The sequence below is a fragment of the Cyprinodon tularosa genome, unplaced genomic scaffold (assembly GCF_016077235.1).
Source record: "Cyprinodon tularosa strain WSP-4 unplaced genomic scaffold, ASM1607723v1 ctg2, whole genome shotgun sequence".
In the NCBI taxonomy this organism is placed as follows: Eukaryota; Metazoa; Chordata; class Actinopteri; order Cyprinodontiformes; family Cyprinodontidae; genus Cyprinodon; species Cyprinodon tularosa.
In genome coordinates, this window is record NW_024038733.1 from 2,991,359 (window position 1) to 3,015,679 (window position 24,321).

Sequence of the window (24,321 nt, forward strand, 5' to 3'; positions counted from 1 at the left end):
ACAACAAAGGTAAGCCTTATAAACTGACAAGGCTGGTACAGTGGATGCTGTTGCACAGTGCAAGAAGTCAAACCATTTTTGAACAGTCAATTGCCAAAGACCTCAATACTTAATGTGGCCTGCTTATTAGCTAAAGATTATGGCCTAGAGAGCTTCATGTCTAACTGTACTCTGTAAAGTGTAAAGTATAGAGTAGGTGGGATTCAAAGGACCTCTAAGTGTTTCAATAGGATGAGAGATTTTGGACAATTTAATGCTTCCAGCAGTTTTGTGATGGCCCTTTACTCTTCCAAATTACAAAGCAAGGTCCATTAAGATATGAATGAGAGAATTTGGTATGGATGACCTTGACTGGCCCGCTGCATCCTGACCTCAACCTGATAGAACACCTCAGGGGTAATTTAGAGCTGAGACTGAGAGCCAGATCTTGTTGTCTAATATTAGTCTCTGACCTTACATATATACTTCTAAGGACTAGTCAGATTCTTAGAAGAGTTGCAGATGAATACTGTCGGTATAGCCTGTGTATGCAAGTCAGATATACCCTTCGGAATATAAAATAATTTAATCAATAAATAAGAAGGAATGATGGAAGAACCTAAGCACAGATTTTTCAATTATGTAAATTCTATGATGGAACAGCATATTGAAGTAGGAAGGAACAAAGTGTTGCTCTGAAAAGAAAGAATATGGATAACTTGTCAGTGGGGAGTGAGCTTAGTGTAATACCGATTAAATGTAATGTCTTATGTCATTGCACTGTAAAGCTCATGTGCTTTTAAGCATATATGGCATTGATGGTACTCAGGGTACAAAATTTACACTCGTGACTTGCCAAATGCAACTACATTTTTGCAAGCTCTCAATTCATCAACTCTGCTTTGACATAGATAGATTTTTTTTGTGAGGTTTTAGTCTCCAGCAAATAAAATAAATAATCCTATGTCACTATTTACCTTTCACTGTATTAATTAGACTAACTTAGATCACTAATGAATGTGACTTGCTGTGGGTAGTTCAAAGTCGGTGGTGTCATTAGTTGGTTTTCCTCATGAATAATATAGCTCTTGAAATGTCCTGCAATGTATAGACCTTGTTTTGTTTAGAAATTCCACACCAAGTTGTCCTTATCTCATTTTGCCTTGTCCTGCTATGCTTTCCTCTAATAGTACATTCATTGTATATTCTGGCACATAAAGATATCCTCTTAGCTCCACAGAAAATGCAACTCTTCATTACTGTTGTAATTACTTTTTTATTGTCTCACATTCGCTTTAAATTGGATCAGTGAAAACACACTCTCATTTGATCAGCCGGGCTGACTCCATTTGCCTTAGCCCATGTAAGGTTAGGACTTTGACTTCTATGCATTCACGTAACAACCAGTTAATAGCTTTTTAACATTGTTATTAAAATTGGAATTTCTGATAAGCTTAAAAACTGTAATAAATTGTCAGCCAAATACCAATTATTGCTAGGTACAGTATAACATTCTCTACCTTAGATATATTTTTGGTTCCTATCTAACCTTCGAAAGGTGATGAATTCGCAGCGCCACAGGTGAAAGAGCCCAAATTATACAGTTAATGTAAAAAGAAACTAAGTCAGGAATTTTAGAAGCATTTATTGATGTCTGATTTATATGAACTTTTGAAAATTCACATCTAGCTATGAGGATGGGGCAAATAGGCAGGCTGTTGGTACCAAAACCACAAATCTTTTATTATTAATCTGGGATACAGGAGATCTAAAGGCAAGATTAAAGCAAAGAAAGTCATAATGGAGTCAGTAACAGAGGATCTGAGAAAATGCTAAGAAGAAAAGAGAACAGAGAGGGTAACTGGTGAAAGGAAAGAGGTTAACTGATTTAGAATATTAAGCCTATACTGGAAATTTAGAACAAGAAGACTCCGAGAAAAAAGGAAAAGAAAATCAAAAAAGACAACAAAACCAAAATATAAGATACAGCATTCCCGAATATTAACTTGATGGTGATTTCTTTCTCCCCTTAGTAGTTTTTTCGTTGTTTGTTGTATATTTTTGCCCTGACTTTTTATCATCTTAATTGTCTTTTATTGGCTTGTTGATAGAAGACTTTAGGCATGCACAAAGAGGACTAGTTTCATAAAAAAAAAAAAAAATTGGTACATATAAATTATGAACCTAATTTTAATTTTTATTAATGTTATGACCACATTCGAGTTGAACAATTCTTTAAGTGTTGAGGTGTATGGAATTTGTTCTTATGAAACACTAAGTGTTAAATTTAACACCAATCTGACTGCATTTGGTTCCACTTTGAATTAGTTGTTGTTGTAATAAGTCTAAAAGGGTCAATATCCTTTAACACTGCATATTTAACACTGTGGAAAAGAAAACATAATATGGAAAGATGTTTATCTATGTTTTCAGTCGTGTGTGTGAAGCAGAAAAAGGGGCTCTTTGGGGCACTATCCATGCAAACCTTAGAGAAATGATCATAAATGGTAATTTGCATGAAGCCAATGAAGTTGCTGAATAAATCATTTAGATATGTTAGTCATTTTGAATGTATGACACTAAAAGAAATTTCAAAGCATTAACTGTGGGCTGCCGAAGCCTCTGCTGCAGGAAGGAAGAGGAGGTTATGTACAAACTGCTCGAGGGGAAGGATGAAAACGAGAGGGCAGGGGGATTCAGGATAAGGTGCGCGATTGGATAATGAGGCGAGAGGAGAACAAGGTAAAGTCTGTGGATATCTTAATCTTCATCCTAGTTTTCTTGGATGAATTCCCAGTGGGCAGGTGACACACACTCAGGCATAGTTTTAAAGCACATAACAGTTAGATAAAAAAAATCAGGTTAGCATAAGCATATTATTCACTGTGTGTACCCTATTTGTTTTTCTCTCCTGTGGAAAAGACTCCAGGCTTAGTGCGTCCATGTTTAGTTTAGACTACTTCCTGAATCAGTTGGGGCAATTTAACAGGTGTACTGTTTTTGTTTTTACATATAAATAAAGAAACCCAGCCCCAGTGCTTGTATGTGTGGTTGTGTTTCTTTACAAGAGGGGGTGACTAACTGTGCATATGTACCATGTAGATTCCCCTTTGTTTTTAGTTCTGCTTATGCTCCTTGCTTAATGCTTAACTGTGTCTGTTTCCTGGACGGAGCCATTCGCTCCAAGTTTTTTTTTCATATTCAGCACTGTAGAAAGAGCGAGTTACAGACTTTGAACTCAACAACAACCGTTTCACGTAACCCCAACATAGTTCCAAAACATCTGAGCACTGTCAGTTTCACTGGCTGCTAGCGGTACAGAGCTTAAAAATACATCTATTTTCTAATTTCGCCTGCAATTATCGGTAACTATTGACCAATAATGTTTATTGATTACTTCACTGACTGGATTTTATCATAACATTGTATAAGGAACAGCAGGAAAATCAAGCACTGTTCTAAAACTTTAAGGGGAAACCATAATTTGATTATTGTAGAATAGAATACAGAACATATTTATAGATAAAAGTGTTAATGCAATATACTAATAAAAAAAAAATCTACAATGGTTTATGATAAAGTTATGTAGGTAAAGAAGAAAATCAAATGGGAGTTATATAATTTCAAATGTCTTACAGATGTTTTCTGCATGCCATCATAACCTAGTCCTCCTATTTACTTAATGATATCTGATTTACTAAACCCTTCAAAGCGTCAATATTACCATTTTCAGGATTTTCTACTTTAGTATTTAAAAATCTAATGTATAGCAAATGTTTTCAATATGTTCTCTGCTTGGTATCAGATACAAAATGATCTAAATAGTAGAGATGAACTAAATGATTTTAAAGAAGTTTTAAATGAGTTGAAAGAAAATATGTCATTGCAATTGCTTAGACGGATGATCCAGGGTTAATTAATCTATTCTGTAGGAAGCAGTCATTCTTTGATTTGGTACCAATCCTCTATGCCCCTCAAAGTGGTTACTTTGAAATGTGCCACCTGGTGCAACTGCATTGAGAAAAATGCTTATCCTTTTATCATGAAAATGTAACTTGATGTTAAGTATGTATGGATTTCTTGTAATATGGCTGCTACCCGGCTCCCTCCTGTCTCTATCGTAAAAGAGATTCTGAATCTCAATGGGACTTCCTGGTTAAATAAAGTTTAAACAAATAAAATAAAAATTCCGTTTCATTTGTAGATACTTTAGATTATAAGTGTGCAAACACAAATAACCACACATTTTATTATACAGTGTTATGTGAAATGTAAAAAATAACTTTTTTTACAGGAGTACTTTTACTACCATTTAAGTCATATCTTCAACAAAAAACTGTTGAAACTAAACAAAAATTGAACCGTGTTTAAATGTCCTCCCTGAAGAACAGAATAGAGTAACATGTCAGAGGACTCACAAGGAAATATCCCAGCTTCAAAGTCATAAAGAAAAAAGTGGTAAAATGCACTGCTTCGAAGGAAATGAAGGAAAATTACAATCTAAACTTGATCACCGCTACAAATGGTAAATTAATCATATAAAGAAATACACCTTAACAGCTCTAGAATAAAATCGAACTTTGTGAAGGTTATACCGTTAAAATGCTGTGGTTCAAATATTCTTTCAAATATTTAGGACAGAAATCTACATCCTCTTACATGGCGATGTATGTAACAAGTTTGAGCAGTTTGTTGATGTCAGGTCAATGTGGTTAAACAGCTCCATGACTAACATGACATCTGCATCATTCCTGTCATAACTCTCGTTCTACGCTGCTCCTATCATATCACCAGTTATGTGTTTGCATTAAAAAAAAAAAAATCTTTTTCTCCAAGACTATTTTCTTCAGACAGAAGTCCCTCATTGGAATTCATAGTAAGGTTCTGGGTTGATTTGAATTGATTTTTGACCAAACTGGGTTCTATACAGTAGGGTATGAATTGTACCAACTCTTCAAACTGAACGTTGAGCTTTTTTCAGTGCTATGTAAATTAAACTAAACTGACTCATTCAGTCAAACTCTATCATTTAAACACACTGGAATGAAATAGTCAAAGCACTATAGTGTACTATATGTGTATATAACATAAATACATATTGTATTTGAACACAAAATGCTTGTTTCTAATACAGATATATGTTTTGTGTCAGCTATGGCTCTTTTCGGTCAGGCTGGGGCCCAGCAAGGCTGGTATGAAAATAGAGGAAACAAGGGATTTGATGTGTAGCCTATAAAAAATGAGATAAAAGGATGCTAGGATTTATTCTTCAACTGTAGAGATCAACTTGATGAGCTGTATGCCTGCAGCTCTACAGACATGATGAAAATGAAACAGAACATCCTTTTTCACATGCGTTGAGTGCATGGGACTGAACTTTAAATCAATATATACTTACATTGATATAGAATTGAGATATTTTAAGGAAAATAAACATTTTCAATGCTGTGTGTGTAGAAATGTCCAAATCTAACAAAGAAAATTATTAAAAGAATCAGAAGGGGAAAAAAGTAATCAAAAGAATGAAAGACCTTAGCCTGTGAAATAGCAAAGACTTAAGTAACAAACTATTAAACAAAAAATAGACAAGTAAAAAGAAAAAATTGAAAGACACAAATGTAACTTGAAAGATGAAGGGTGTGTGTTATCAGATTCCTTAAACAGATGGACGATGCAGAGGTGCAGAAGGATGAAGCCACAACACTGCATAGCAAGAGACAATCCATAAGATGAAGTTAGAGAGACAGAGAAAAGAGTAACAGTGTTAAGTCCTGTGCTGTAGGCATGTGTTACAAATCCGCAGAGAACCAGATAACTACAGAATCAATCTACTGCATCTCGGCAGGAATATAGCGGACACTGGTCACAAGGGTGTGACCCTGTACTTTATGGGCTTTAATGCACAATGCTTTGTATGTGCATGCATGTGTGTGTAAAAGAGAGAGAGAGGTGTTGGAAGAGAAATGAAAGCGCTCTTGAGGGTACTGCAGCAAAGAGGAGAGGTGGAGAATAAAATAACCACAGAAAATGTGGAACACGTCATTCTTGCAATCACCGTCAATTAACATGTAAAAAAACTGAAACGTATCTGAAAGGGCAATAGCATATTCTCAAACCCAAAAAACATGGAAAATAAGCATTTTAGTAAAATATCTGGTGTCTTACATCAACTTCTCCAAACTAGTCCTGAAAAACAGATGAAACTGCAAGTTATTATTATTTCTTATGAATCAAACTTTGTTATCATTTGCCGTTCTGGACTTTTTGTTTCTGTCTAAGTTTTTATTTTGTGTACTTAGTTATGCTTTGATTTGTGGTATTCTGTGTTGTTGTCCAGAATTTCATCATTTTTGAATTTTCTGTTGAACTTTTCCTTGTTATTAATTTCTCTTTTCAGCGTTTTTGGTATTATACATTTTTGCTACAGCTTTTCTGTTATCTTTAGTTTATTTTTCACCCATGGCAAATTAGTTTTCTACTTTATGAAGTCTGTTACCAATACTAGTTTCCTTTTGGTCATTGATTTTTTTACCCTTTTGTATCATCTTGGTTCCGAGCTCTATTGTATTTCCGAGTTACTCTCCATTGCCCCCTAGTGTTACCTTGCTTCTGGTGCTTTCCTTCTAGTCCTTTTTCTGCACATCTGCTCCCACGTAGATCCTATACATATATCTATATATATATATATATATATATATATATATATATATATATATATATATATATATATATATATATATATATATATATATAGAGAGAGAGAGAGAGAGATAGATATATAGATATATATATATGTATATATATTTCTTTCATCTAACCTCCTAAAAAACCTAACCTCCTGAAAAAAGTTAAAATAAATATTTAATCCATATAAAAAGACACAACCCACTTCTCCCATTGCATATAATCACATCAGATACCCAAAACTGTTGTAGGCATGAAGGAATACAAAAAAGAATTATAATTCTCAAATATGGAAAAAAAAATTAGCAAGGTACAGGGGATCTAGCTTTTACTTTTTTTTTTTTTTGCTAATGCCTAACTTTTGGTGTCATGCAGAAGTGTCAAGTAATGAAGTACAAATACTTCATTACTGTACTTAAGTACACTTTGTAGGTATCTATACTTTACTCCATTACTTGTTTTTCTTCCTACTTCTGACTTCTAGTCATTAGTTTCATACAAGTATCTGTACTTTCTTTTCCTTACACTTTAAAAACAAACGTTACTCGTTACTCTTGGCTTCAGTTTAATGTTTAAAAATATTTATTTCACGCCATGTGCTCCATCCAATGCAGACCATTGGCGCTATCCACATTTAGTGAAAACTAGTGTGATTGGATGAGTCATATAACGCAAACACTCATTGGTTAGCTAAAGGAAATCATCAGAAGCAAGCAAGTGTTCTTCAAACTGCAAAAGTCAATTGTCTATGCCATGCTACAATGAAGGATTCAGAAAAAGATGTTGAAATGTCTGAAAGGTGGGACACAGGTGAGAGCGTATCGGGAGATGGAGACAGAGACCAACAAGACCTCTCTCATCCTTGGCCCAACCTCAAATAAATATTTCGAAATAGTGGAAGATTTGAGCTTTCAATTCATATAGTGGCATCTGGCTGTTTTTTTTAAAAGTTACTTTATACTTTTATACTTTAAGTAGTTTTTGGAGCACATACTTTTTCCACTTTTACTTGAGTAAAGAGGTGAAGTTGATACTTCAACTTTTACCAGAGTGTTTTTCAGTATCTACATGTATACTTCTACTTAAGTTACAAATGTGTGTAATTTTGACACCACTGGTCTCATGGTATTTTAATGCATGATTTGTGTTAATTGGAGGGAAATCTGTAAATTACTCTTAATACAGCATCTGAGATGCCCTGTTTCTTTGTGTAACATGGAAGAATAAGTCAAGTACCGGTAATTAGGATGAGAATTATGGACCATCAAAAATCTGGTGCATCCTTGGCTAAGATGTTCAGAAACTCTGAGACTAAAGATTCATCTAAACAAAGGAATATAGAAATATCCAGCCATAAAAGCATTCATGTAGGAGATGGAATTATATCCTAAAGATCAACATTTCCAGGGCGAAATATGTTTATAATCCCGAGAACAAAAGCAAAGCACCTTGTCAAAGGCTAGCTGAAAATGGTTAGAAAATTTGGTGAAAAAAGACCTGATCGTTGACTACATGGCTGAAAGGCAATTTAGAAAAAAAGAAGACATTACTCCAAGAAGCAGCAACAAAGTTTCTAGCTTTCAGTCCCAGAAACAAACCTTTAAGGTTGCAAGCCTGAGAACAAAATCTCATCTGTGAAGTAAGAGGGAGACGTAATGATGTTGTGTGAGTGTTTTGCTGCAGAGCAGACTCGTACATTTCACAAACTAAATGGTATTATTAAATATTTCAGTGTGGTGAAACAAAACCAATATTTATAAAAAGATCTTAAAAACAGTTAGGTATGGTGGAGATTAAATGATAATATGGGCTAAAATTAATTTATGAATGCTGAGATAATTTTATTAAGACTTAATTTCATCATTGGCTTGATGCCTGCTCCAAACTAAATAATGGCTAATCATTAGGTTTTTAGTTGGATATTGATCAAAAAGAAATGGCAAAGAAAGAAATTATGCACCATTTACAAAATCCACCTTTTTAGTTTCTCAGTCAGGGAACTGGCAATGGCCAGGGAACCCTAAGAGGTTCCCACAGAGAAAGCCTAAGAGAAAAAATAAATTAATTTATTTTCTCAATTTTTTCAGTGGTAGTTCATGCATCTGCTGTTAAATATGCATTTATTTTAAGACACCTTAACCTGGGGGTACAGGCACCATATTCAAATCAAATCACATTCAAATGGAAACACCACATTCATTTCAGATTACCTTAAAGATTCATGATGGATCTTAATGAAAATTATTTAAATCCCCCATAGGAGATCAAAGATCAGCTCATCTCCCACATTCGTATATGATTATCAATAGAGAAAAAGCATAGTGCTGACCTCAGATCAGTGTTTGGGGAGAACGCGATCCAGCTGCCTGTAACTCAATCTTATTAGAGCGTTAAATCATTACTGCATGTACACACAGAGGCCTCACAATGCAATTAGCTAGTCACCCATCACACTAACAAAGCATAGCTAATTAGTAGATCGCAGGCGCAAAGGGAGAAGAACAAAACACATTTAAGATCCCCTTAGCAATCTGGTCAATTATCAAGTGTCAGGTACATATTAGACGCATTTTTGTTTATAACTGAGCTTTTTGTAGAAAGACTTTTATATTTAGGAAAAAATATGACAGTAAATTTAGAATAGATAAATAAATTTCTACAATAAAGTAAAAACCAAATGTTTATGGTCACTCAAGAGAACTTTGTGCTCTTTGAGGAATAAAGCAATAGATTTTCTTTTGTCCACTCTTGCGAGATCAAAGAAAAAAAGCCTTTTAAGAACCTGAAAACATCTGAAAAATCTTGCTAAAAATGTGCAAGCATACACAGAGACACAGGCACACTATCATATCACCACATAAACAACTTTGATTCACCGACATTCTTTTTTTTTGACAACTAAAAGCTTGCAGAACAAAAACAAACAAACAAAAAAACTCACCACATTGAGGTGGATACAGCCACACATTGCAAAAAAACAAACAAAAAAAACATTCACACAGCTTCTCTCTCATACTTGCATGAGACACGAGAAATGGAATGAGACACAACACCACTGCCAATCATTAGAGAGAATCATATTTTATGAAGCAATTCTCAGGAAGTAAGTGCAGCACTGACCCTCCAGCCCACCCCAGACAGACAATGTCAAATAAACTAACACATTGGAATTAGGGCAAAGACCAGACCAGTCTGGGCTAGGAGCGACATCACCCTTTCAGCAACCTGCTGTAGCAACCTGTAAATAGGCCTGTGGTGTTGGCAAGGTTACTACAGCAAAGCTGGGCCTTTTACTGTATGACAGGGATCACACACTGCTTTCTGTGTTTATATATGTGTGCTGCAGTCACAGCACCTGCAACAAAGTAAGCTGACTGTGGTGCAACATGGACCTAATAGCCGCCACATGTGATGCCCCAATGTTTCCTTGATATAGTTCATGGCCAGTTAAGCCAATGAGGACCCTGTTTGAGTTCTGGAGCACCACACATTTTGTTTACCAGGCCAAGGTTTGTTGGAGAGATTGGGGTAAGCTTAAGGCTGTATTAGGATCTCTTAAGACTCAGATTCTACTCAGGCCTGGAGCAAACTGTTCTAGACTGGACTGGACTTTTCAAATCACAGAAAAGGAAAGCAAAAAAAGGAAAACAAATTAATGTTGACAGCTTTAACAGAAACTGATAAATGACGAACAGCAAGACAAGACAATAAATATAATATGAATTATGGTCATAGCTTGAGAGAAAACTCAAAACAAGTGGGACGTTTATAATGATGGGCTTCAGCTCCCTCAGGTGGGCTAGATGTCGCTCTGTGGATACTTACAAAAAAAAAACAACAAAAAAAAACAACTAGAAATCCTATAAAATGACTTTGTATTGTTTGCAGAGTTCATATGGGGTTATCACAACATGAAACTGATTTCAGTTGAACCAGAGTTAACACAGAATGAGTAACACTGCCTGGTTCTTTTCGGTGCATTATGTGGAAAAATGCATGCGCAGCAGATGTGATATGTGGTAGATGAAAAAGCAAGGAAAGGAGAGCGTTACAAAGTAAACCTGTAGTTGAAAGCAGCATTAACTAGTGAATTTAATCAAACTTGACGAGTTGCCAACAGTATAACACATTCCATGTAAACCAGTTCAGTCTAGATTTGCGTGTGCAACAAAGATCATGCTGCTACACTGTCTTGCAAAAGTATTCTTATCCTCTGAACCACGTTTTGTCATGCTACAACCACAAACTATATCAGATCATATTTGGATTTGAACAGCAAAGGATAGTTACAAGAATCAATCTGAAAAGTGTGGCTTGCATTTGTATTTTGCCCACTTAATTCTGAGGCAAGCTTCTAAGGTCTGTAAGAGAATATCAAAGGACACACAACATCAGCAATGCCAAAAAGCAGGCTTATTTATTTGTGTACATGGCCCAGTTAAAGCGCAAATCTGACTCAAGTTGTGAACAGACTTAAAAAAGTATGTTAATAGATGCTATCCATCCAATCTGGCTGATATGAAGGTATTTTTAAAAGGATAATGTGCATATATATATATATATATATATATATATAGTTTTAGAAAACTTATATCAGGGCATCCGATTACTTGGGCTAAGGGAAAATGCATAGGACACTTTACATAGGTCTTATTTGTAAAATCAAATTAGAAACCATTTATCACTTTTCATTCAACTCACCTTTTTGTTGGACCATTGTCTACAAATTAACCAACATATATAGATGTTTGTTGTTGTAAGTGCCAAAATGTGAAGATATTCAATAGGTAGGAATATTTTTGCAACTCACTTTTGTATACTGCCTCTTTATACTCCTTAATTTTCTTTATTTTTCTATTTTCCAAATTACTAATATCAAAAATGCTCAAATATATTTTGTTTGGACAATGTGCTGGATAATGTGATACATGACCTAGAACTGAGGCCCTGCTTGCTTGCTGGTGGTGTGGTACAGCCCAGACTTGCTACAGTGGTGTGGTCATCAAATACACACTTCAGTCACATCAGTACTAGTAACATTGTTCATGAATTGTTTTATCAATCAGTAAACTGATCATCATTATCATCACCATCATCAACAATCAGTCAAAAAGGAGCAAGAACACAGTATCTACTGGTCTCTGTTATTTTTTTTTTTGCTAAGTGAGACAGACAGAGGGATGATCAAGTTTTAAAAAGAGAGGATCAAAAACAAGAAAAAGGTAAAGGTTGAGTTGATGAGGTAATTTCAGTCACATGTAACAATGTGAACGAAATAAAAAAAGGAGTAGATGGACCATTGGCTGTAAATGAAAAAAAACAAAGAGAAGAGGAAAAAATAAAGTAAAAAGAGACATTCTAATGTGTGAAAAAGAAGAAAATGTAATGTTAGGTAGTACTAGAGGTGTGACAGACTGATAGCCATAGTAGATACAGATGAATAGAAAGTTTTTGACTTTTACTTGTCTTTTTTGTCACAGGCACTAATGTCTTCACAGTCATATAGGAGGAATCAAAATTCAAAAAAGGATTTTAGTGTCTAGAATTGCTACAAAGCTAAAACATTAAAACTATTTAATCTAACACTTCCTCCAAATATACCAAACTTAACTAATATAGGGTATATATATATATATATATATATATATATATATATATATATATACCTGTTTGTATATATATGTATATATTTATTTGTACATATATATTTCTTTATAGATAAATGATAGAATTCAAATGATGATTGAATACAATAAATTATCTCAGTTAAATCACAGTATAACATGGTACATTCTCAAAAACATAGTATATTTCAATATATTCTTTTTTTTCTCAGCATAAAATTAAATAAATAAAATTAAGCCAGAGGGTTTTTAAGAGTCATTTGTGTTCATGCAGTCACAGACTTAAGTATTAGTGCCCCAATAAAAATAGATAATGCTCAATGATAGACCTTGTTGAAGCCCTGTTAATTAGTTGGAAATGTGTTTGATTAAACAGGAAACAGTTGGACTGTTGCAGTGGTTTCTGCTTCTGGGGTGCAAAGCAGAGCAAGGTTATTTCCTCAGCAAAATGTGTCTGTCCTGGTTCACTAATAAAACTTATAAACAAACCTAAACTAACCATTAAAATTATAACTCTTGGAAATTTCATTCAGGGAAACATGCAGTGAGTCTAAGACTTTTTCCAAATTATGTGAAACAGCAAAAGCATTTCTCTAAAGACACATACCCACATGGAGGTACAAAAGAAAATCAATCCACCTGCGGATAAAAGGTATAGTCTGGCCTCTACAAGGGCAAAGGAGTGGAAAAAAGGGAAAGTGAAAAGGTCGACTAACCCTCCAATCTGTGACGACATGCACAAACACGATGCACAACCCCTCGCAGGGCAGGTCATTTCCCTCCCCGTCTGTCCTGTCCTTTGAGCCTTTATACAGCATCCAAAAACAAAAGCTACAGAGTAAGTAGGTGCTCTTTTTGCTACATCGGTTCAACGCTACATTCAACTAAAATAGTCAAATGGCTGGGCTGTGGCTGGTCTTAGTGTGAGACATGAATTAAATATGCTTAAGTTATGAAAATAGTGTTGGCACAACTAAAATGTGGATGGCTTTCAGTACAAAATGTACTATGCTACATATCACTACCCTGTGTCTAACATGTAGCAATCATAATTTCAATTTCTCACCTAAAGTCAAATGCTGTGAATTTCAGCTATAGCTATCCTAATTCATATACCTTACAAACAGATATTTTTCTTCAGTTTAAAGAAAAAAAAATGCATCCATGGGAATCCAATCAAAAACACTGTGGTAACAATGCATTGCTAGCCGGAGGCAATATATTCAAGGTTGACTACAATATAATTCAAAATATATACATCCTGAGCATGGCTATAGAAGGGCTAGCCTGAAGATAAACAATTGTAGGTCATGTTTTCTCTGAAATGTTTTTGTTGTCCCTCTCAACAATCTAACTATGGGTTTACTACTGATGTATAATGGAAACAGTGTGAAAGAATAAATGAGAAAGAAGTATTTATAAATGAAATATCCTATTAAAAAAAAATTATCCACAGTTTTTAGTGGGTTTTAGCACAGAGAGCCAGAGTGGGCAGGCACAAACTGGGCCCATCGCATTGCGCAAACTGTTTTCAATATCACCTTTTTTCACAGAAACCTCTCTTTGCACATAAACTGGAAATGCCGAAGCAGAACAACATTTACTGTTCTGCAAAAACACAGTTTAGTCAGAAGAGGAACTGAACTAGTATTAAACAATTACAACTAAAGGTATGGATCGTCCAGCCCCAGCTCAAAGAGCTGATACTTAAAATCAGATTAAAATCTACTAGAATGATGTGCCACCCCATCCCTGTCACAAGTTGGAAATATTGCTCAAAGTCAAACAGCCATCTGAAAATCTTGACAATGCAAGTTTTCAGTGACTGCATACAGTGAAGGCTCAGCAACTGAATATGCACCTGGAAACATTCACAGTCATTCTGTCTTATTTGGTAAAAAGGAATAAGACAAAGCAAATAATTATATAGTATTATGAATCTTCATGTTTCACCCCTTCAGTGTTGGTTACACTGAAATTTATTGTTCATATAATTTACATTTATTATCTTTATGTGAAAAGCTGTATTGGAAAAGTGTGTTACCTTGAGATTGTACAATTACAACTGCGGCAACACATCATGAAAAAATACATTGACAAATTGTGCTTTTGAAAAATCCATGATATACCAGCTCAGTCAGTACACAATATGGTGTCAACATATAATTAAATCTAAAGGGGGCTTTAAAATATGCTGAACTGTGAATAAACCCTTGCTTGAAACTTTCATAGAAACAATTATATTCAAAGCTACAGCGTCTTTGTTCATTTATATGCATTAAAGACTTATGAGACTGATCTTAAGTTTCCTGCACCAATATATTCAAATATTATGCAGCCATCTAGTGCCAATTATAGATATTACACTAATCATATCCTAAATTCACTTCTAAGACTCATAATTCAGTCTGGGCTGAATTATAAGTTATTTACATGTGAGGAGAAAGAAATGGGAATTTAAGTTCAATTACTAGCGTGAAATTTTGGCCCTTCTTTGGAATCATTCCCACTCCCAACACTAGCCACATCCAGCCTCCTACTTAATAAGACACTAACACAGTCTGATAAATATATATCGACAAAAGAAAACAAAGGGATGGGGAAAAAGGTCTAAAGAAAAAGCAAAAGACAGACATTAAAAGAATATCTGCTACATGTCTTTTTTCTTCATTTTGTTATTCTTCTTTTGTTAAGAAGTGTTTTGTTCAAATTCTTTGTTACTTGATAATATTTTCCACTTGGCCCAGATGTGTCATAACAAGCTCCAAAGAGGTGGAAAAAAACAAGGTCCTGCTCAGTCTGACTGTTTAAAAGGGATTCTAATAAAAAGTGACATCATATAGATGGTCCTGGGGTAGAGCTAGATGGGTCTGATAGAGTCATGACGCCAAAGGGCAAATAAGTAGCACTGTGCTCACTGTCCATTGAAATGTGAGCGGGCAGATGGTGAATGAGAGAGGTGACTGCATTGCTTTTTCTTAAAAAAGGGAAGAAGAGGGAATAGTCTCTTTGACACTGGGAAGCAGTCCACCAGTCCAGGTCAAAAGCCATCGAGCAATGAGGATAGGAAGCCAGAAGATGACCAAACACTGGCATCTTTAGAGAGTAAGTGGGTCTCTCCTCATCCCACTCAAAGCCAGAGGGAAGGAGACGTGAGATAATTTTGTGTTTGTGTGCATTTGTGTGTGCATGCTTGTGTTTGTGTGCAAACATGACATCATTACTCACAAGTTGAAGACTACTGTTATCCACAGTTCTGATTTGGGGAGGGGAGAAGGACCGAAGATGACATCACAAAGCTCAGTTCAGAGCATAAGAGAAGTTCTGGGGTCGAAGTCCCTGGTGATGCAGCCTCAACTTCACTCTCTTCATCATAGGAACCATCCAGATTGATATAGCTCACCCTGGTGTGGCACCTCACTGTCGCCCTCATAAGAACGCGTACAATTGAGCGGGTGGCAGTAGTGTTGCTCTCACCGAGAGTACTATTAACAATAGAGCCTCTGTCCATGTTTGTTCCTGTTGTGATGCTTGTTAACCGATTACCTAAGGTCACCAAGGCAGCCATATCTCTGGTGTTGTGCCTGGTTCTAGCTGCCATGGCACCATGGTTTTCAGTGGCACTGGTTCTTGTTCCCACGTCTCCCTCTCTCGTCTCCCCCTGTCATACCTCGCTCTCCAGACTAGAAAAGTGGGCTGATCCTCGACGTGAGCACAGGCTCTTGGCTTTGAGTGGTAGATGGGGAGAGTAAAATCTCTGTGGCTGAGGCACAGAGCGCAGTCTCTGGTATTGGAGTTTGGCACTGGCTGATGCCTGAGCCTGACCTGCCATCCCTACCCCTGCTGGTGGTGACACAGAGGCTGAGGAGGGTGGAGGTGCAATGGGCATGGGGAGTGAGGTGGGTGACAGGGATGGCTGTTGTGGTGGTGACGGCAAGGGCTGTGGCATATGGTCTGTAGGCTGTGTGTTGAGGCTGAGGTTAGACTGGCTGCCTGATTTGGCTTGACTGGAATCTGGCTTGGGAGGCAAAGGTTTCGGACGAGAACCCCCACTGAAGCTGTGGCAGTGGGGAAGAAGCTCTTCTTGGCTATGGGAAAGTGTTGAGGGTCTTCTCTTGGAGTTAGAGGTGTGTGACTGTCCATGGGGATGTGGATAAGGATGCGGTTGGGGGTAAAGACTACAGGAACACAGAGTTGCCCGTCCTGCCTGATCCAGTCTTTCCCTGCTTCGTCTTCTTCTCTTTCCACCTCCACTCTTCCACTTTTTTTCTCCCTTTGCAGGAATTTTGTCCATTGACCAATATCTTCTTGGTGGAGGGAAAGCAGTCGGGGCTGGTGGCCATTGTGAGCCCAGCCCTCCACTTCCTCCACCAGATGTCCATCCAATACCTGGTCCAGATCCCCAGAAATCTGTACCAATCCAACCCTCTGCCGGAGTTCCCAGTAAGGAATCATCTCTACTATTGATGCTACCCCCTTTCTCTCTAGAGGGATAGGTGCCAAAAAACCAGCCTCCTCCGCCTATGCCTCCGATTCCAGTGCCAGCGCCTCCTGCACTTTCTTCCCAATATCTTTCAAAACGACCAAATTCCCCTGAGGAACCCTCATCTGAGTAGCTGTCAACCCTTCCCCTGTCTCTCTCAGACTCAGAGACAGCCCCTCTACCAACCCTCCTTCCTCTGTCCTCTCCCCGTTCCCTCACTCTTTCCCTGTCTTCCTCTTCCTCATCATCATCGTCATCCTCATCATCTTCATCTGAGTCCCAGTCATGGAAAGACAGTCCTTCTCTTGTTTGGGTTTTTTCTTTTTCATAATGCATCAACAAGGGACGCCTCTCCCCAACTCTGCTGTTATCTTCTCTGTCAATCCCTCCACTTTTTCGCCTCTTAGAGGATGGGAGAAGTGGGTGGAGAGATACTGGGGTAGCATCGCTGTTATCTCCTCTTCCATTCATCCAAAATTTAACAGAGGCAGGGAACTTATTGGAGTTGGAGTAGCGTTTATTAGGAATTCGCCGTCTAGAATGAGCATGCGAGGATTTGGAATGCCTTTCCCTGCTTCTTCCACTGTCATCTTCATCTCTGTCATTGCCATCTTCCCCTCTGCCTCTTTCTCTCTCACCTTCCCATGAATCTCTTCCTTTTTCTCCAAACGTGCTCCCATATTGGGCAGAAAAAGAAGAATAGTCTTGTATTCCTTCATCTCTTTCTCTCCCAGCTTCTCCCTCCCTCTCTTGTTCAACATCTCCTTCTTCAGGTTCAGACCGCTTTCCACCAATAGACTTTTTCCTTTTCTTTGTTTTTAATGCCTTTTTCTTCTTCTTTTTTACCTTCCTTCGCTTCCTCTCTCTCTCCCTTTCTCTTTCCCTCTCCTCTCTCTTTTTCCTCTTTTTGTTCTTTTTCTTTTTCTTCTTTTCCTTCTCCTTTTCTTTCCTCCTCTTCTTTTCCCTTTTCTGCCTTTCAGTTTCCCCACCTGCTCCACTTCTCTCCCTTTCACTCCAGCTTGCCCACCACTCTTGGAGTTGAGACAGTTGGCTACCCCCTCTTTCTCTTTCCCGTTCTCTTTCTCTGTCACCCCATGATGTGCGTGGTTTCCTTGGGGGTATTGGTGGTGGCAAACGGCCATGGCTTAGGGAACGTGGGCGAATGATTGAGCGCTCCCTTTCTCTTCCTCTCCCAAGGAGAAGACTTGACTCTTCTGTCAGATCTTCATCATCATCATCGTCCTCTCCTTCTATTCCGCCAGTCCTGTCTCGTGTGCTCCTAGAAGAGCTGTAAGAGTAGGTAGGAGAGGTGGAGCGAGACGATGAGGCAGATGAAGACGTTGACGTTGTTGAGGTGGTTGATGTAGAGGACGAGGACGTACAGTGCAAAGATGCAGAAGGAGAAGGAGGAGTATAGGAGGGGCTGAGTGGAACTGGTATGGGGAGTGAGAGTGGAGGAGAAAGTGGGCGGGTCCTTCTCACTCCTGCTTCCCTCATTCCATCTCTTGCTCCTCCCCTTCGCCTCAGAGGCAAAATGTTCTCATACAGTGGTCCTCCAGGCTCTTTAGGCTTCTTAGGCCTCCGCTTTCTCCAAAAGGATGAAGGAAGAGGGGGCGAGGGATGTGGCAGTGGAGGTGTAGGAGGCAGAGGGGCCTGACTCTTAGGAGGCAGCCTTGGGGTGCCCACAGGTTTAACAGGCCCTTTCCCCTGACTTCCACCGCCACCTCCCACCACCTTCTTCACCACCCCGTGGTCCATGCTCTTCTCTGAATAGAAGGCCACACTTGCTGGAGGGGGTTGGGGGTGGCCCCTTGGCATAGTCTTGGGGGTCTGGGACCCTGCTTGCTGATCAATACAGGACCCCAGTCCCTCAGGGTCAATGGGACCATAATATCTCTTATAGCCATCGAGTCCCCCACTCCCTCCAGCAGTTGTAGTCCAGTTTTGTGGAACTTTCTGAGCAAACGGCCCCATGTCAGTGATGCCCCCTCTTACAGCCATCGGATTGGTGGCTGTAGCAGTTTTAGGCAACCTCCACCGATCCACTACTGCTAACCTGCGATCTGGCCTGGGCAGGAAAGTGGAGCAAGGGAGGGGGGCACCAGCAATTGGGGGGTTAGAAGAACCCAGGGTTGACCCAGAATGCACCACAGTGGGAGGAGAGCCTGGTAGAGGTGTTTTGAAGACAGGTGGTGGTTGCTGCTGTTGTGGTTGTTGCTGCTGTTGCGCCATTGCAATTGCTGGGTTGGTCACAGTAGTTGAGACCACATGTGGCTGTGATGGAACAGTAACTATTGCTGTGTGGTGGTGTGAAGGCAAAGATTTAGAGCCACCTGGTGCTGTTTCATCCTCAAAGCTGCAGCAGCTGTACATGCCCTAAGAGATGAAAATAAAAAACAAAATGATGAGTTATTTATTGAAAAATGGATGCTCCAGAGACCTTTATAATACAAATCAACTAACTCTTTTGCCTTGCATGAATTACGCAATTCTATAGTGAGGACGTTAAAGGAGTTGAACTTCTATATTTGATCAGAAACTGACCAGCTTAAGCTAGAGTAAGTATTTTCTTGACTTTTCTAATCATAAACTTTTCCTAACAGATGACAAACAAAAACTACAGTATCACAACAGTTCCATACCTACAGTGCCTTTAAAGACATTTATTGATTTCTTAAACCTTTCCACATTTTCTAACAAATCATCTACACACCTTTGAGCATTTTATTGGGATTTTATGTAAAAACAAAAATAACACAAAGTTGTTGATAACTGTAAAGTAAAAAAGGAAGGATACATGTTTTCTATAACATATTGTGAATAAAATTGGAAATGTGTGACATACATTTGTATTCAGTCATATTTACACTGTTACTCTTAATTAAATAAAAGGTTATACAGGTTAAGAAGTTTGCAGCATAGTTATGTTATTAAATAGTATTCCAAGCTTAAAAAATCTCTCAGATCACTGTTCATTTTTTTTCTTTTTTAATGAAAACATAAAGAATATGGTAGAAGAGATGCAAGCCTATCAACACACAGACTGATAGACTGGGCGGAGAGGACAGTGTTAATTTAAGAGGCAGCCATGAGACACAAGGTAATTTTTGAGTAGCTGCAGGAAACTTCAGCTCGGGTCACAGAATCTATTAATGAAACAGCTATTGGGTGTGCACTTCACTAATCTGGCCTTTATGAGTAATTGGCAAGAAGAAAGCCAAGACTCATGTCAGAAACACGGGAAACAGTAAAAATAAAAAAAACTTTGGTTTTTAGAAAGAACAAAATTGAAACTTTTGACCTGTATAAACAAGTATGTGGACAATTTACATGCACCACACCCTGAATCAATTAACAAAGTTAATATAATGGTGACAATACCAAACATTGGGAATGCTTTTCTTAACCATGGCCATTGAAGTTGGCTAGAGTTAACAAAATGATCTGTACAGCTAGATACAACAACCCAAAAGAAAACATTTTGGGTCTAAAATTAGAGCTCAAATAACTCTACAGCTATAGCTACAATCACAAACATAGGATCAGTCTGTATTTATGTCTTTAAAGAGCACAGTGAAATACCAGACATAAATACAGAAATAGGCTTTGTTGATAAAGTGAAAATTAATGTTTATAGATGCTCTATATGACTGACTGAGCTTTAGCATTTTTCACATACAGTAGATGACTGAAAACAAAGTCTTTAGATCTGCTAAGCTGGTAAAGACTGCATGTTGCTGGGAGAAATGGTTATTTGAAAAATTGATGGGGTAATCCAATACAAATGTAGACCTTACTTTTCTGGGTTCTATTTGCAAAATGTTGAAAAACAATCCTTTTCATCTCAAAGCTGCCTAAAATCTATGTAAAAGCAGTTTTTAAATAATGATTTTATTCATTAGGGGAAAAAAAAAAACCTGCTTTGCTGCTTAAGAGCCTCAAAAACTGTTAAAGAAGAAATGCCACATAACCATAACCAGTAACAGTAACAGATATTGCCATTAAGGGAGGCCTAACCACTTAGGTTTAACAGGAGGTTATTTTCACCTACAGTAAGTCAATGTGTTTTGGGTAAGTTTTTTCCCCTGATTAATTGAATCATTATCTGGAAATACACTGATACAGAAATCGGTTTGATAGTGTCAACCATAATGAGTGTCAAAAAAGCAACACAAGATGCGAGTTGCAAAAAGGCATCTACCGTTTCACAGCACTGTAAATAATCTAAATTTATGGTTTGTTTTTATCCAGATGTAGCTGTCACAAGTCAGTGTGGCTGGCAAAAATGGGTATTAATGGTAAAGCTAAGGTATTAGCAGCAGACATATTCCAAACAGAGTTTTTGAAAAAAATACTTACCCTGCTTATTGCTAAGAGAAAGTCCAATTTGCCGGAACTAGTTGCCATGCAGTGGCGGAGTTTCCAATAGACTAAATGTTCCCAGGCAAACACCAGCAAACTGAGGCCCATAGCCACCAGCAACATGTAGAAGACCCCAGCCATGTTGTCAATGTCCAGTTTACTGCTCATCACCTCAATTTTGTCATTGTGGCAGATACCTGATAGCCAGAGGCGCTCCAGCATTTCAATCTCATCTGGGGAAAAAAGGTAAAGAATAGAAGTTTAACATGACATTGGAGAGATAAACTAAGAACGAGAAAAAATACATGAGAAAATGTTGAAGAAAGTGCTCAGTAAAGATATAGGAAGCGTAAAATTGGAAAAAAAAAATTAATCAATTCAAAAATTCACCAGAAAAGCATACGTTTTTAAGAAAACACTAATACAAAGTAAAGTCCAGCTATACAGTCATAGTTGTTCAGAGCTATATGTTATTGCTGTAATGATTCTTGATATGCAGAGTACAGAAAAAAAGAGAAATAGACAAAATCACATCTGAAATATAACTATCTAAAACTAGAAATAGACAGACCTCTGCCAAGCAGCAAATGTTGCCCCATATTGTGAAGTACACCTATGCTAAACTTGCACATGATCTGGATCACTACCAAATTTAAATTCATTATTATTTGGCATGAGGTGCACCTCTGGTAAAAAAAAATCCATAAAATCTGCTCATAAATGTTAAATTGATCATGCTACCAAAGCAACGACATTCCCTTTTTTTGTGTTTTTGTCTTCAGTAAAATACTTTCTGTGTTTTTGAGTCTGATGCTGAACCCTGTGGTCTAGTGGGGAACTGCGTGTTTCACCAGATATTCCCATCTCACAACGTTAGACAATCTTTAAAAAGTTCTTGTGTCCAGATTATGATCTGGATCATTAGCAAAATGTAATAGATTGTTCCTTGGCATGAGGGATACCAATGATAAAAATGTCATCAAAATCATCTAAAACTTCTGAAGTTATCCTCTAAACCAGGGGTGTCAAACATATGGCCCACAAGGAGGTTCGATCAGGCCCGCAGGATAATTTGAAAGTGGAAAAAATGCATAAAAGACATGGAATTAATATTTTTAATTCGCTGCAATTCATGGATTATCCGCTAAGGGGCGCACTCTTTCCATCAGAGTAGAAGACAAGCCGCATCACTGAGACAGACTGAAAACAGCAGACGGTATCAATGCGCCATCTGCTGCTTGTTACGACGTCGTTAATACCTTGGTCTCTACCTCTCCGCTACACACTTATTAGCCAAAATGTCTTTATCCAAACGGAGAAAAGTAGATAAGGAGTGTAGAATTTTCAAAGAAAAATGGACCACGTCCTATTTATTTACAGAGATGCACGGAAAACCTTTGTGCTTGGTGTGTTTGCAACAAGTTTCGGTATTGAAGGAATATAATATTCGACGCCACTACGAGACTCATCACAGCGAAAAATATGACGGGTTGCAAGGACAACTGAGAAGAGAAAAGATTAACGAATTGCTGGCGGGTCTGAGGAAACAGCAGTCAACTTTCATCCGGAGCCGAGAAGTCAGTGAAGCAGCGGTAAAAGCCAGCTACCTAATTGCTAGCGAAATAGCATTAGCATCGAAGCCCTATTCCGACGGTGACTTTGTTAAACGATGCATGATGAAGGCGGCTGAACTTGTATGTCCGGAGAAGCGACAAGCTTTTGCCAATATTAGCCTGACGAGGAATACTATAGCAGAGAGGATTTCGGAACTATCGGCAGATTTAGACAGTCAATTGAAACAGAGAGTCAAGTCATTTATTGCATTTTCCGTGGCAATTGACGAGAGCACTGACATATCAGACGTGGCCCAACTGGCCATATTTATTCGAGGAGTTGATGAGACATTGACTGTTACTGAAGAGTTTCTTGAGTTGGTGCCAATGATGGACACCACAACAGCCGAGGACATTTTCGGCTCTGTCGTTGCTGCATTGGACAGAGTTGGAGTGGACTGGTCCCGCGCTGTCAGCCTGGCTACAGACGGTGCGCCATCCATGGTCGGAAAGAAAGCAGGTGTCGCGACAAAGTTCAAAGACAAAGTACAAGCCCTTAATGGAGGAGATCGTTTCTGGACATTTCACTGTATTTTGCACCAGGAGGCATTGTGTTGCAAGTCGCTGAAAATGGACCACGTCATGGAGGTGGTTGTTCGCACTGTAAATTTCTTCCGGTCCAGAGGTCTGAACCATCGTCAGTTTGACAAACTTCTCAGCGACAGCAACATTACCCACAGCCTGCCATACCACACTGAAGTGAGATGGTTAAGCCGAGGCGCTGTGCTGAGGCATTTCTTTGATCTACGAGAGGAAATCGGACAGTTCATGGAGAAAAAAGGAAAACCGGTGTTGGAATTACAATCTCAGGAATGGCTACGGGACCTTGCATTCTTGGTTGATATTACTGAACACTTGAACAATCTGAACAAAATGTTGCAAGGCCGCAAAAAAGTTGTCACACAGTTTTCTGACAACATACATGCATTTAAGTTGAAGCTGACTTTGTGGGAGATGCAACTGGCAAATGGCAACCCTGCTCATTTCCCCTGTCTGAGAGATGTGTGTGTGACCAGACCTGATGCGGACATGAAACGGTACAAAGACAAAATTGCAGGACTACTGCGGGAGTTTGAGAAACGTTTTCAGGTATTTGGTGAACTTGATACAGAATTTTCAGTTTTTCGCTCACCTTTCACAGTTAAAGCTTCTGATCTGCCGGTCGAAATTCAGCTAGAGATAATTGATTTGCAGTGTGATGCAGATTTGAAGGGCAAATTTGCCTCTGTAGGTCTGGACAGATTTTATCAGTATCTACTACCAGGGTACCCCAAATTAACAGCCCTGGCTGCAAAAATTTTGTGCATGTTTGGGACAACCTACCTTTGTGAACAAATTTTCTCAGTGATGAATATCAATAAAACAAAAATGCGTTCAAGGCTCACAAACAAGCACTTAAATGACATTCTGAAAGTGACAGCTAGTCAGGACATGACACCTGGTGTTGATGCACTTGTACAGGCCAAAAGATGCCAAGTTTCAGGAACAAATACAAGTCCAGACTAGACTAACACCTTTAAAATGCTGCCTCAGATACTGTTTGCATTGAAAGAATACAGTTCTGTGAAGATGAATC

The 24,321-nt window shown here is 38.2% G+C and overlaps 2 protein-coding genes across 3 annotated transcripts in view; both read right to left on the bottom strand.

The window, feature by feature from the left end:
* prkcg (protein kinase C, gamma) overlaps window positions 1-15,632 on the bottom strand; it is a 55,127-nt gene extending 39,495 nt beyond the window's left edge. Inside the window, exon 1 of the mRNA XM_038284172.1 lies at window positions 15,516-15,632. The gene's annotated coding sequence lies outside the window, so the exon portion shown is untranslated. The remainder of the gene's footprint in view (window positions 1-15,515) is intronic.
* Window positions 15,633-15,919: 287 nt separating this feature from the next.
* LOC119782955 (glutamate receptor ionotropic, NMDA 2D) overlaps window positions 15,920-24,321 on the bottom strand; it is a 105,218-nt gene continuing 96,816 nt past the window's right edge. For both annotated transcript variants that reach the window (XM_038284168.1, XM_038284169.1), the window contains 2 exons: window positions 21,130-21,365; window positions 15,920-19,146 (listed from right to left, as the gene is read on the bottom strand). In XM_038284168.1, coding sequence (XP_038140096.1) covers window positions 15,952-19,146; window positions 21,130-21,365 — 3,431 coding nt within the window. In that variant the 3' untranslated portion in view covers window positions 15,920-15,951. The remainder of the gene's footprint in view (window positions 19,147-21,129; window positions 21,366-24,321) is intronic.